A 14,433-nucleotide genomic window follows, 5' to 3' on the forward strand; every position below is an offset into this window, starting at 1 on the left:
GATCGACGTTTTCAAGAACTTTTAAATATTAAAAATCTTTGGAGATGCAATCAAATAGTGTACATGAAGTTGTTTTGCTATTTCCAGGGTGACCATATTTAGTCAGGAGAAATACGGGAAAACTGAGATCATTTAATTTACAATTCTCGCTAAAATGTTGCCACTTGTCAGACAAGTCGCCAATTACTTATAAATAACCAGTGACGAGAAATACAGTGCTACAAAAAGGTCTGTAGTGATTTAAAATGTATTTCACAGGATAGGGGGGAAGGTTGAACACAGCCAGGGCCGTCTCAACGGCATCACAGGTCCACGGGCAAAGTGATTTTTCTGGGTCTTCCTACTTCACTAGACAGAGAGAAAAATACCTGCCACCCAATTTCATACTCGCTGTCGAAAATTTAACCAGATGTCATTTTCACGAGGCCCTCGCCCGTGTTAAGACGGCACTGAAAATAGCAAATATGTGAGATTAATATTGTTATTTATAATCATAACTACCACACACACACACGCGAGCGCGCGCATCCGTCCTCTCTTTTAGTAAGGATTATGAATTTTAAAATAAGTTTTGTGTTTGAAAAGACAGAACCTTTTTAATAAGCAAAAAAAGAAGTAGAGAAGGGGGCAAAATTACGAAATTTTCCGTATACGTGTTATATTATCAACCTAATTATGATAAAATGGAATATAACCACAAAAATGGTTCGTTATTTCCGTGGTCGTTGTTTTTCAATTGACGCGAGGTCTTTCAACATTATTCTCCATGGTAATTAGTCAGAACCGCCAATTATAACGTTACAATCGAGTTGCTGCAACTGAAGTCGTTATAATCGAGTTCACATTGCATATAAAAAGAAGAGGCCAACGTGGTTCCATCATGGAAAATGTATATTAAAAAGGGCTTCGTGAATCAAAAATGGTTCACCACTGCTTTTTCAAAGTAACACTAGGAAGGAGAGGGACAAATATCCACACACACGAAATACTTTGAGGGGGGAAACAGGAGAGAGACGATATTCCTTTTCTTCTATTATAATATATATTTCTGTATATATTATATTCTGTATATATATATATTTCCCATGACTGGAAGGAAGACAGTTCCCTGTCGCTTCTCATGATGTAGATAAGGTTACCATAGTTTGACGACTTCTGAAGTGATGTATTACACCTATCTCAACGAATAAGTGGATTGCGTCCCTGAATTCTTTAAAAAAAATTGTTTGTCCCCACTCCCACCATTTGCTCCCATTCCGTCTGTTCCCATTTTTCCGGTAGAGTTCTTAGATACTCTGTACTTTTTCAAAAGTTCTAGACCGATAACATTTTGTACGGATAGTGTATATTTCAGAGAAGAGTTCTCATTTACACTTCATCTGCAATTAATTTATATTACGTTATAAAATTTATTTATTTTTGTGTTAAATTTTTCAGAGTCCACCCCTGATTTATTGTCAGAAAACTATGCCCGTAAGTTTGTGCGCCATTTCATGTTATCGAAAAAGTTTAAAATTTCCATTTTCTTCCCATAGGGCACATTATCAGAATTGAACCTCGCACAGCCCTTGTATATAGGTGGTGTTCCAGATTACTCTATACTCCACAAGTCTCTCGGCGTACGCATTGGATTTGACGGAGCGATACAACGGATAATAGTAAACGGAGAAGACTGGGAAGACCTTGCAGCGAGATCCATAAAGCGGCATAGAGTAGGTCCGTATGTTGGACTCCCTTGCCTTCCGGACACATGCGATAACGGCGGAAGGTGTACTCCGCTGCTGGAAAACTTCCAGTGCGGTTGTCCGTGGAACTACACTGGCCCAACCTGCAGAGAACGTGAGTAAGAAAAGGATTCTTAAAAAAATCCTAACTACATTCGCTTTAAAGCAGAGAATTTGGGACTAATAGCTTCACACTGATTTGGAGTTGTTGATAATCGTCTAACTTTAAAATATATACAGTCCGTCTCAAAAGTTGAGGTTATGAACTTTCATATAGAAATGTCTTCTCCACTTGTTAATGCAAGATTCATTGAAAGATTGGCTATTTGTGGAGATGAAGATTATAAGGAAGGTCCCCGTGGGGGCGGTGATGAATTTTCTTCCTTGTAAATCTTCATCTCCACAAATAACCAGCCTTTCAATGAATTTAATGGATAATACCTGAAGCATTGCTACATTTACAGAAAAAAATTTCTACGAAAGTGTATTTAGAACAGTTGTAGTCTTGAAAATACAAAAAAATGGTTGTCTCAAAACTTTAGAGGCAATTCAAATTTACAAGAAGTGCAGGTTTCAATAGCCAACAGACTTTTCATTTTTGCTAATAAATTCAAACACAAGATCCTCCATGGATGTAATTAAATTCTGTGGTGTACCAACATCAAAAATGCACCATGCTTCCTCGATAGAGCTCTTCAAGTCATCAACAGTCGAGCCCCGTTATAAAGAACTCCAAGAGAATGGAGAAATCACTTCGTTATAAAGGAATTCTAGGTTTTTTGGATTTTTCCTATGTAAACTTATCTTGGGGATTAGAAAGTTTTCGTTAAAACGAGATTTTTTTGCTGTAACGGTATTCGTTTAAACGGGATTCGACTGTATTTCAGATGTTTCCAGATATATTTGCATCCGTTCATTTTTCACTTACATCTATTTTATTTCATAGCTATACCAGTGGATATTGGGGACGAGATCTCTGAGCAACCTGTTGGTTTCGACGGACTAACTTTCATGAAATTCGATCGCAACCACGCCAATGATCAGTAAGTTTCCATTCGCTCTAATTGAATACACAGATTGTTCAAGATCTTTGCCTCTAAAGTGAAAGGGCTGATAAATACACTCCAAGAAAAATAATTTCCGTCATGGAATCCAGGTCCGCAATGAAATTATGAGGGATACGAGCTTTGCCCAATTTTTTTCAGAAGTCGCTGAAATATTGGTAACCTTCTCTCATCAGAACAGCGACAGGACAATTACACACACGGTGTGAAAGGGCAAATACAAATTCTCTACTGAAAATATCACGGGTAATATTTTTAATTGTAATATAAACCTACAGCTGTAGGTTATGTCTATCTTCAACACTGTTTATGGAATTTTTGCTTTCGACTTTCCGTACCTGTCGCGTTTCGTCCGTGACACTTCGTGCCTGCCTGAGTGACGAAGTGAGTGGGTGAGTGACAAAGTGAGTCAGTGAGTGGTGATATGAATGATAAAGGAAGTCTGTGAGTGACTGCATGAGTGACCGAGTGAGTGACTGTAAGGAGTAAACAAGTGAGTGAACGTATGAATGATCAAGTTAGTGACCCAGCGCGTGACTGTAAGAGTCACCACGAGAGCGTCCGTATGAGTGATCGAGTGTGTGATTATACGAATGAACAAGTGAGTAGCCGTATGAGTGAACATGTGACCGCATGAGTGTATGAGTGTGTGTAATTGTCCTGTCGCTGTTCTGATAAGAGAAGGTTACCAATATTTTAGCGACTTCTGAAAAAAAATGGGCAAAGCTCGTATCCCTCATAATTTCATTATGGACCTGGATTCCATGATGGAAATCGTGATCGAGTGTGTGCCGTATGAGTGATCGAGTGTGTGCCGTATGAGTGACAAAGTGAGTGGATGAGTGACTATGGACCAGAGTGAGTGATTGTATAAGTAGCCAAGCGAATGGGTGAGGCGACCATATGAATGACCAGAGTGAGTGATTGTATGAGTGGCCAAGCGAATGGGTGAGTGACCCTAGGAGTGACCAGTTTGAAGGATAAGCTACCAAGTGGGTGGGTGACCGTATGAGTGAGTGACGGCATGATGATCACAGTCTGTCACTCACACATTCAGGGCAGGTGAAATATCAGTGAGAAGAAATATCCAAATCCCCCTTCACCGGATGGCGCCACTATAATACAAAAAATTTCATCAATATCCAATACTATTTTTTTCTTTTGCTTTACTCACATCACGTTATTTTCTGGAATGAAATAAAATATATTAAGACACGAACAAACTTTCACACATAGAATTTTTCGACACATCGGGGACATTATTTTGAAATACAAACAGTCCCGTACATATATATACGGGACTTCTCAAAAATCCTATTAATGTGTAGGAAAATGGCTATCGATTTCTCGATTCCATTATCATAACTCCCAGTATTTGGAAAGAAAATAATTGAGGGGAAAAAATCCAAAAACACATCGTGACAAGATAAGGATAATAAATAATTGTAAAAGTGAAACATATCGTGTTTGTTTGTTTCTTTTTCGATTGATTTTGAGTAAGTTGTTGCTCTTGTCGATTAGTTAAGGCATTTTATCCTCACTCTCTCTCTCTCTCCTATGTGTTATGTGTATGTACGCATGTACATGTTCCACCATGTGTATGTATTGAAGGACACTCTCATTTTTCTTCCTTGGCAATCACGTCCGGAGTGTGTTGAGAAGCTCCTTATAATGATCGTTGTCATTAGAGAGTTTCTCTTCACGGGAAACGTTTAGGGCATCACGTAAAGATATTTGTCTAGTTGACAGTAATTGCTCTAACTTACTCCTTTTGTTTTGTTTTATAAAAGCCTATGGCCTCTTCTTTCTTATTGTCTGTGTATTATCGATTTTAGCTGCTGTCCTCTTACAATTTTTCTTTTTCTTTTCCTTAGATGTTTCTTTATTGCAGTCCCCATTACGTGTCAAAGTTAAGAAACGTATGAGTTTATTAATAGGTCATTTTTATCTCGCTGTCCGGATAATACCGTATGTAAGAGCGTAACCGAGAAGTGTACTTTACACTCCTTAAAAATTTTTCTTATCTTCTTAGATTGCTGTATCGAAACACATTTCGTGCAACGAAAAAATAATTTGTTAGATAACAATATGATTTTTTAAAAGTAAAATTTTCTGTTATCGTTTTTGTCTTGTTATTTGTTTATTTGCTCCGATCCTGCCAACGATTATCCATAGATATCCAAACTTCATTTCAACGATGATCATTAAAACTGTGGGAATCACAGAAGTGGTCATAAAAACATTACGTAAAATATATATGTGCTCAAACCTTGGCCCGTGGGCCAAATGTAGCCCTCGGATTAATACGATGTGATGCCTGCGACCATAAACAGCAAGTCCTAGAGATAGAAGGCCTCTGCTGTCTGCTTGTGACGCCAGTAAGTAGTTCATTTTCCCCCTCAGAATATTCAAGGGAAAAAATTCCCTGCTCATGCCAGCATCATCGTTGTGAGGAAAAGAAATGATCGGGCTCAGAATTAGCGATTTCTATGTCCCACATCCACTCACTATGCGGTATTTGTGAGCCAATCAGGAAGATTCTACGCCAAAATAAGAAGAAACGAAATAGGATGCTGTGTTTCAAAATGTGACAAACTTGCTAGGTAGTCTGAATGACGTTTATGGCAAACAGTGCAGAGGCTTCCTATCTCTAGGAGGTGCTGCCTTCAACCGGATTTTGTAAATATGAACCAAGTGAGACATTTACAGTGACCCGTGGTACACTTCCACATAACTCAAGTGACCCGCGACACATTTCCAGATTACTTCTGTGATCCACGGCATGCCAACAGGTCACTTCCGGGATCCGCGGTACACCTGCAGATCAGTTAAATGACCTGTGGTATAGTTCCATATCAATCAAGTGGCCCGGGAACATTAAAATATCACTCAATTTACCAGCGGCACATTTATAAATAACTCATGCGAGCAACGACATATTCACAGATCAATCACTCAAGTAACGTGTGGCGCAGTTCCAGAACACCCAACTTGCTCGGAGTGCAGCTACACATTGCTCAAGTAGTCCACGGCACATTTTCTGATCACTTCAGTGATCCGCGACAAAGTTCCAGAGCACTTAAACGGTCTGCGACATATTTCTAGATCATTTGAGTGGCCCGCGACACATGTATTCAACTCAATGAATACCTGTCGCGGTAATTCAGGATAAGGTCGCAACCTCAACCGTTTGCTCCAAAGGTCCTTCAACCTTTTTACAACTGCGGACTGGTAAAAAATTACATAAATGGGGAGGATGAGATAATCTGTGAAACTAGCAAAAAAAAACACAAATAAACACAATTCGCAAAAGGTAGAAATACCGTGGTTTTCAAACCACGAACAGGAGAAATAAAATGCACATCATGCAAAAATACTTAAACAGGAGGAATAATGTGCTGATTCGGACAACGGCAAAAAATTAGCAGAAATAGTTTACGGATGCCAGAAAAATACATGAATAGGGGAAATAATTTCCTGAGCGGTGTAATACATAAACGGTACTCATAGGCAGTATTTTAGCTGCTAAGTATAAAATCAAGTAGTGGGCTACGAGGTTTGAAAATTTTGAAAGTAATTTTTTTCGGACCTGCAGGACATTCCCACAGAACGCCACCGGTCCGTGGATCAGCGGTTGAAGATCAATCACCAAACATACTCCCGCTCTGTCTCCATGGGAAATATAAGCTGGATACCTCAAGGGTTGTGACTATGATGGAAGAACCGGGCGATGTAAAAGCCCGGAGAGCGTTCCACTACAACCACGGCCGCCATCCCGGTTCCGTCTCTTCCGTACTTCCCTCGCAACGATACTTCTGCGTTTATTGTACATTAAGAAACTCACAAAAACCCACCATTACTGGCGGGGGATAAACACAACAACAATATATAACATGGGCCGGCGCCATACAATAGACGCATCGCCTGCGATTCCAGTTGGGAATCACCAAATGCTATACAGTTTCAAATTTAATCATATCTGTATATTATATCAATCTTTAAATCAATATGTATGTTATATAATATGTATATAATATAATATATAGTCCTCCGACCACGAGATGAATTTTCGCTGCGTCATGTCACGTCACGTCGGATGATTTTATTCAATTTTTTTTTGGTAAAACGATTGCACATCGAGAAAAGTTCATCAATGACTGAGCTTTCACGATTGGCATGTCCTTCTAGGATAAAATGGAATCGTTTGACGTGACATGACGTGCCGTAGCCAAATCTCATCGCGTGGTAGGAGGACTATACAGTATCTCTCTCTCTCTCTCTCAAAGCAGCCCGATACCGGGTCCTGACGTCAATCATACCTGGCCGCGAGTGATTGGCCGTTTCCTTTTTCCCCATTAATTTCCCATTAGTGGTGTGTTTGACCGGCCCTTTCACATACAAAAAATTAACGAAACCGGGCCACCGGCTTCCAAAGGTCTAGAGAACACTCGAAACCATGTCCTGGCAATTAAAAAGCTTTTACAAATGTTATTCAAGCTGCAAACAATCCTTGGAACAAAAATCACGTGTTTCTGTAATATCACTACAAATAATACCCTTTCTATTGGTTGGTTGCTATTTCTCGCGTGGTTTCCCCTATCGATGTCTCCAAGGATTGAAATACCTGAATCAATCTTAAGGCACGTCTTTACCTGGTTAGCGCTCTTTTTAGTAATACGATTCGGAAGAGCTATTTTTTATAAACGAGTTTAATGTGCAGTAAACAATTGTCTCTATAATTTTTTCGTTCATTTCAGGAACTTAGATGATTATCACAATCATATAGAAATTATATTTCGTCCAGTCGAACAAGATGGTCTACTTTTATGGATAAGTAAAGGAGACGAAACGAATCTCTCTTACCTGGTATTAGCGTTAGTTGGCGGCCGCATCCAAATGAGCTTCAAACTCCTACACCAGTCTGATCCGACTTCAATCACCAGCGAACAGAGGTTGAGTGATAACAATTGGCATCACTTGACAGCTAAGAGGTATGTGAACGTTTCTCAACTATGTACATCCCTTTCAGACCTCAGCGTTCTTTTTTGGAATTTGTTTTTGCATTTTTGTTACTTAGAAAAATGCATTAAAAACATACTAAATGCTATCAGATTTTCATTATATTCAACTTTTTCCAAATTTGATTTTTTCCTTTTTTTTTTTGTGAAGAAATATTCATTTCGTTCAAACTTTTTCAGCCAAGATGAATGTTATGTTCAATTTCACATAAAATTTTTTCCAGAATTTTTTTGCTAAATTTTAGGCAATAAACCACATTTTCCCAGGAGGAACTTTCTCCTGTGCTGCCCTCTGATGAAATTCCCCAGAGTTTATATTCACCATATCCCTAACTCAAAACCTACACAATCCTCAGGGCCTACTCCCCGATGTAAAAAAAAATCGGCAGTGAGAAAAACAAAAATCAAATTTGTGCATGCAAGCTCTGAAAGGGAAAGATTAATGATAACAATCATCTCATACTGGAAATCACGATGTGACAGATTCATCTTTTTCCGTTTCATCCTCTCTGCGAAATAGTGTCGTTTCACTCTCAGGTGTTAAGTGCTGTTATGCATTCAATGTTTTTTGAGTAGGCAGCACAGGTCCATGACCGTCATTAAAAGATTATCACCTTTGTGTTAATCCTGTCATATGCTCAAAAAAAGACGGGCATATGAATGAATTATACAGCATATTTCACAGGCCGAAAAAATACCATCTCTTCATATAAATGAATTCTTGAATGTTTAATCCTCAGAATGTTCCATCATCCACAGATGTTCAGCGTAGTAGCCTGCTCAATCAACCTATTATGATCTAAATGATTTCTTTTCAACTTGAAGTTCTTAAAATGACGTATTCATGACGTATATATATGGCAATATTCTAGATTTTTTCAAATAATTATTTCCCTATTTTCTAACATATTTGCTTGTACTATGTAGGATTGATGTGCAGTTAAGTCGGTGATTGTTAGTTCGAACCCACTTCTGCGTTTGTATCACACCTTTTTTCCGATTGTGTTATACAGTGAAACCTGTGCGAAACGTAACGTGAAAGGATAAATATTCCATAAAATAAATAATATTCCATTTTAGACAGGTTTCTCTTTGATAAAGGTGAACATAAAAGCATCCATCAATGAAGGGACTATTTTTGATTCCGTCGAAGACACGTTTACGGTGTCCGTCTCAGACAAGTTTCACTGTATTTGTGCAACGTATGAGTTTGTGTGCCATCTATCTTTCACAAAAGACAACTAAAAAAAAAGGGAATTTTCTTTTGCACTGCCGTTTTGAGAGAAGCGTAACCCCAACTATTCCCGCAGCCTTGGGGTCAATTGTGTTCTTGGACAAGACCTGGCGATTATGAAATCGTGCACGCTGAACACTCCTGATGTTTTGAAGACCACCACGGTGCTCAGAATATTGCGAAAATTCGATCTGGAGTTAATTTAATCTGTTTTTACGTACAAAGTGTTTGATGCGAGCAGAACATTGAAAAATTAGCATTCCCACATATTTATCTGTCTTCTATATGCTTTAATTGTCATTATTTACAGGGATGGAGCTACAGGTACCCTCGTAGTAGATGGAGGATCTCCGATAACTGAAACCTCTTTAGATACGGGCCAGGAAGTGTGGATCGCCGGTGGTCACGTATGGCTAGGTGAGTAAAAAAAAATTACTAGTAAAAGCCGTATTAAACAGCGTGAAATCATGTAAATTATATGAACACAAAAAGCAAACTGACATCAGAGTATCCAAACATTAACAAGAACGTCAAGCTAAAAGTTCGCTGAAAAGTAGCCAAAAATTGGACGAAACATTATAACATGCACTACCATCTACTGAGCATAATTTGAACGAAAAATGCAACAATTGGTGTCCGTTCAGGGGGTATTAGTCCATCGGAAGAAATGACGAAAATAGTGTCCATGACCGTATCTTCTGAAGGTGACCGTTAAGAGGGGGTTTTACTGTATTTGTTCAAATTCGTCTTATCATTTCGAATTTTGCAACAAACCGCACTCCAAATCCAAAGCACCAAATGGTAATACTGTAATTGTTTTTTTTTGTAAATACGTCATAGACTTTTGATCGATGATGTTTACTTATCGACTGATTGCAATTTTTATCGTGAAATGTTACAGGTGGATCAGCACACGTTCCTCCGGGTTACCCATCAGCGTATTACAGAGGCTTCAAGGGCTGCATATCAACAGTCCGTATAGACGGGGAGGAATTAGCCATCTCGGACGAAGGGAATGGACACAGGTCGTACTGCGAACCGTCTTGACGGTGAAGGTTTTAAGACTAAATTCTATATAGAAAATTTTGGATTCCGCTTATTTATGTTCTTTGGAAAGAAAAAAAAAATTATCGTTTATCTTTACAAACTGGATTTGGCGACATATTTTGATGACGTCACCAGCTCTCTCCAAAAAAAAAAAAAACCGATATAATGTTGTGGGTTTTATTTTGATTTTATATATAAATGGATTCCTTGAACTCTTAGCATCGTTCGACATAATGTATTCATGGAGGAAAATCAGTGAGTGCCTATTTTTTTGTGAATCTTCCATTGAATTTACACGTCCAGAATATAGATTATATGAAATATATATAAATATATTGTTTGTGTGTACAAATAAGATGAAACTATAGCCGTCAATAATCTCAACGCATGTTGAGATGTTTTATGATTGAAACTTGCCAAAAAGATTGAGAAACGATGAAAAAATAGTCCTGATACAGTTTTCCAAAAACCAGATTGGACTTTGAAACACCCCCCTTTTAAGAAAAGTGTATTCTTTGTTGGAGCGGAGGCGTTTCTTTGAAGTTATACGGATCCATTCTTATTTCGGTGTGAGTGTGAGCCACTTTAGTCGTTTGAAAACATGTGACGAGCCATTTCATTCGTTTGAAATGTCCCGCAGACCAACTAAATGATCTTGAAATATGTTGTGGACTACTTAAGTGATCTCGAAATAAGCTGCAGGCTACTTAAGTGATCTTCTGTAAATGCACCGTGGGTCACCAAATCTGTGGATGTGCTCCAGGTCGCATAAGTGATCTGTTATTCTATCTGATATTATTATCAAGTAATGTGCCGCTTTGATTATCTTCACAAAACTATGTTCATGGTCTCGAGCCACATCGAATGACTCCAAAGGCCACATTTGGCTCGCTGCGATGGGTGGAGCATACACGATTTGAATCATTTTTCGTCTAAAAACTGGTCCCGCTGTGCCTTCAGTTTCATTCTCCCTTGACGATACAAGAGACTTCTATGGAGCCGAAGCGAACGAAGGGTGGAAATTAAATGGGCAGATTCTAAACTATATTTCAGAGCACTTTAATAAAGAAATTCTTGTCAAGTGGCATATCCGAGTCCTTTCTTGTTCTTGGAAGACTGTGGTTTGCGGAGAAGGATCCGGCATAACCAACCATATCGTCAGAAATTCGTCATTTATCATTGAATATGTATATTGTTAGCAAATCAACCGCGAGCTATTATTTCTTCATGGTAGCCAGGATCAATTTATGTATAGTTGACTTCATCACAAAATTTTAAAGGGGGAGAGACTTACAGGGAAATATACAGTATTCTTTTTTTTTTTAAATTTATAATTCCATCTGATGAAAGCGAGATCTTTCTACGTCGTCATACCAATTGAGGGCAAATAGTTTTACAGGATTTCACAATTGAGTATAATACAAAAAACACATTGCAACATTTTTGAAGACAGTTGATACAAGAGACGATGCCATATTTTCAATTGAGATATTTTAAATGCAGGGGCATACACAGGATCGATTTTGCGAGAGGCACATCGAGTTTGGGCGGTGCTCAAGGAATCAACAGAAAAGGGGGTGTTTTCTTCCAATATTTCCCTTTTTTACAAAAATATTTGTAATTTTTTATCGTTTTAAGAGGTGATCTCGGTCCCTTTATGCCTCTCCTGCGTAAGCCTCTTCTTGAATGTCATCATTGAATACTTACTGACCAAGGTCCAAACACGTATTTCGGTCACACCCCGACCCACAGAAAATGTTTTAATCATACACATAAACTAGGTTCTGCTAAAGATCTTATTGTGTAAGTTAAGTTGGTGTGTGTAGAAAATTTAAGTACTATGATGGGCCTCTCCGAAAGAGTCATGTTTGTTTTTTCTTTACTCTCAAAATGGTACTGCTCGGTGCTGACCGCCCAGAGAGACCATCTTGGAATGGTTTCCATGCATTCCCAAACGGATGGGCATTCTCAGACGTCCATCGGGACGACAGCCCATTGGCAAAAACTTAACAAACCAGCCAATTATCTTATGTAGGAGTGTTTTACTGCTAATGCCGTGACTGCATTGCTGTTAAGCAGTGGAATTCTCAGTCCACATCTCCATCGTCTTGGGGACCTTATTAAGACGTTAATGACGTCTAGACATCGAATAATATAGTCAGTATAAACTATACTTAACAATTTAAAACAATCAGTTTTAGCTTAAAAAAAAGAATTAGAAGAGGCAGCCAAATCCCAACAAAACATAATATCACCAGGCTATATCATCAATGTAAATCATTCTTAGGCCGGGATTACACTATAAAAGTTTGATAAAAGCTCTTTTATTAAACTTGAAAAATCCAACCGATAAGCATATTGGTTACATTCGAGCACTTGAAGCATATCAACCACGGATTTAATTAATCAAAATTTCACTTGATGTATACACGATTATGACACACAAGCTGTAAACGCGTGGATTACGTAGGGAAACAACATATAAGAATCAATGTGCTTCAGTGAGATTATAAACAACGAACGTTCCATGATCACTATTTCACATCAATGCAATATAATTATTCATATCATTCATTACTAAATGATCTCATCGGCATTTTCTAACTCACATGTTAAGGATGTGTATTGTCCATGGATATAACATATCTGATTTAAAAAAAAAAGTATTAACTCAGAAATGTATGATGGCGGAAATTACCGTGTCCATGAATTGTTTTAATGTATGCATAGAAATGAATCGAGAGCAACTGACAATATATGCAAATTATAAGACTGTGTATGTATCTATATAATTATATATATATATGTGTATGTTGATGATATATCCGTCATTATATATTGCAGAAACTGCGGGCTTCCAAAATGTAAGACTTAATTATAGTTATCGTTATACAGTCTTCTGGGAATACGAAATCAATGAAATGAATGTTCTACGTAATATAATCAAACATGTAAATCGTGTTTATATATCATATTATAGCCAGAGTTTAATAATTTCTTTGAGTCAAATGCATTTTGTTATTTATCAACAATGTTTTTTTATATATATAAGCATAATACATGTGTTTTAATTCGTTGCATCGTTTAGGAGAAAATTGATTTTCGTTGTATATTGGTATGATTTTGAAATTATTCGGAAAATTTTGTACAGAAAAACCGAAAATAAAAATGTGTATGTGTGTGTGATGTTTATTAAATATCAGAAAATACTTGTTGCCGTAACGCCCTTGTTTTCCATTGTGTGTGTGTGTGTGTGTGTGTGTGTGTGATTTGTCAGTAAATTATAAGCGGTGTCCGAATCATTTATTGTAGAGATCAACTGTTGTTTGAGCAGGAATACTGCGTGCTTATACAAGTAACAATTACAAAGGCCACAACAGGTAAAATGTCAACGACGTGGCTGAAAAAAGATGCCCATAAAAAAGACGGATTTCGGATATAGCTAAAATGAAACACCCCAAACGTGCTTTCATCTATCTTTTGATTCCTGAGCGTTATAAGACTGTTGAAGAACTCGACCTTTTTTCGACATTGTAAGGCAAATCAAAAAAGCCCACGGGGCCACCAAGTCATATGTATGACATTTAGAACTGTGACAGTATAACTGAATTGCGCACAGTGGCGTATTAACGTATGGGCCAAGAGGTCCTCCACCTAACCAGATCATGCCTCCCCCCCCCCCACGCACCGCTCTGTCTCAATCTCTGATTTTAGCAGGTGGTCGAAGAAGACCTGATCCATGTTGGATGCTTCGCATGCAGTTGAAGTAAGTTGTTGTGCAATGCCTGTTACGTGTGGTGCTTTCTTTTATTTCTTAAACCAAATACAATTCAGGTGTCTCGCCATCTACGGGCAATTTACTACTTAGTGAGTTATGCCGGAAGTGCAAGTGTGTGTATCCAATCCAGTGTTGTCTGATTATTCAGTGCTGCCATCTACATTTCAGAATTGATATGAGCGAAGTGTGATGATACAATTACATTTGTACTGTAAGTAGGTCTGTTGCCCTCTGTGGCGAGACTTTTTAAAGGGGAGATCGGGGCCATGATCGATTTCGGGTCCTCGTGATGATGCGAGTTCATCACTACGACCACCACAGCGGCGGCCAGGAGGTCCCGAGTTAAAAAGAGGCTCACAAATTAGTGGAAAATTTTTCTTTTTAGTTTTTAAAATATACCTTTCATGGAGTATAAGTATTTCACTTAATTTTCAAATTATTTCTCTCACCAATTCTCTAATTTGGTTCCTTCAGTAATGTAGTATAACATAAATAAGTAGTACAAACCATAAACGGAACTGAATGGAACACGGTCAAGCTACCACACTCAGCGGCCAAAGCGATGCTA

The 14,433-nt window shown here is 38.2% G+C and overlaps 1 protein-coding gene across 3 annotated transcripts in view; it reads left to right on the forward strand.

The window, feature by feature from the left end:
* Nucleotides 1-13,279, forward strand: part of LOC149088151 (agrin-like) — a 249,194-nt gene extending 235,915 nt beyond the window's left edge. For all 3 annotated transcript variants that reach the window (XM_089244963.1, XM_089244973.1, XM_089244981.1), the window contains 5 exons: nucleotides 1,536-1,839; nucleotides 2,671-2,767; nucleotides 7,546-7,779; nucleotides 9,351-9,457; nucleotides 9,942-13,279. In XM_089244963.1, coding sequence (XP_089101089.1) covers nucleotides 1,536-1,839; nucleotides 2,671-2,767; nucleotides 7,546-7,779; nucleotides 9,351-9,457; nucleotides 9,942-10,087 — 888 coding nt within the window. In that variant the 3' untranslated portion in view covers nucleotides 10,088-13,279. The remainder of the gene's footprint in view (nucleotides 1-1,535; nucleotides 1,840-2,670; nucleotides 2,768-7,545; nucleotides 7,780-9,350; nucleotides 9,458-9,941) is intronic.
* The last annotated feature ends 1,154 nt before the right edge of the window (nucleotides 13,280-14,433 follow it).

Source organism: Pholcus phalangioides, unplaced genomic scaffold, assembly GCF_987345545.1.
Source record: "Pholcus phalangioides strain wild (caught in Gottingen) unplaced genomic scaffold, Ppha-v1.0 ptg000003l_1, whole genome shotgun sequence".
NCBI classification, from domain to species: domain Eukaryota; kingdom Metazoa; phylum Arthropoda; class Arachnida; order Araneae; family Pholcidae; genus Pholcus; species Pholcus phalangioides.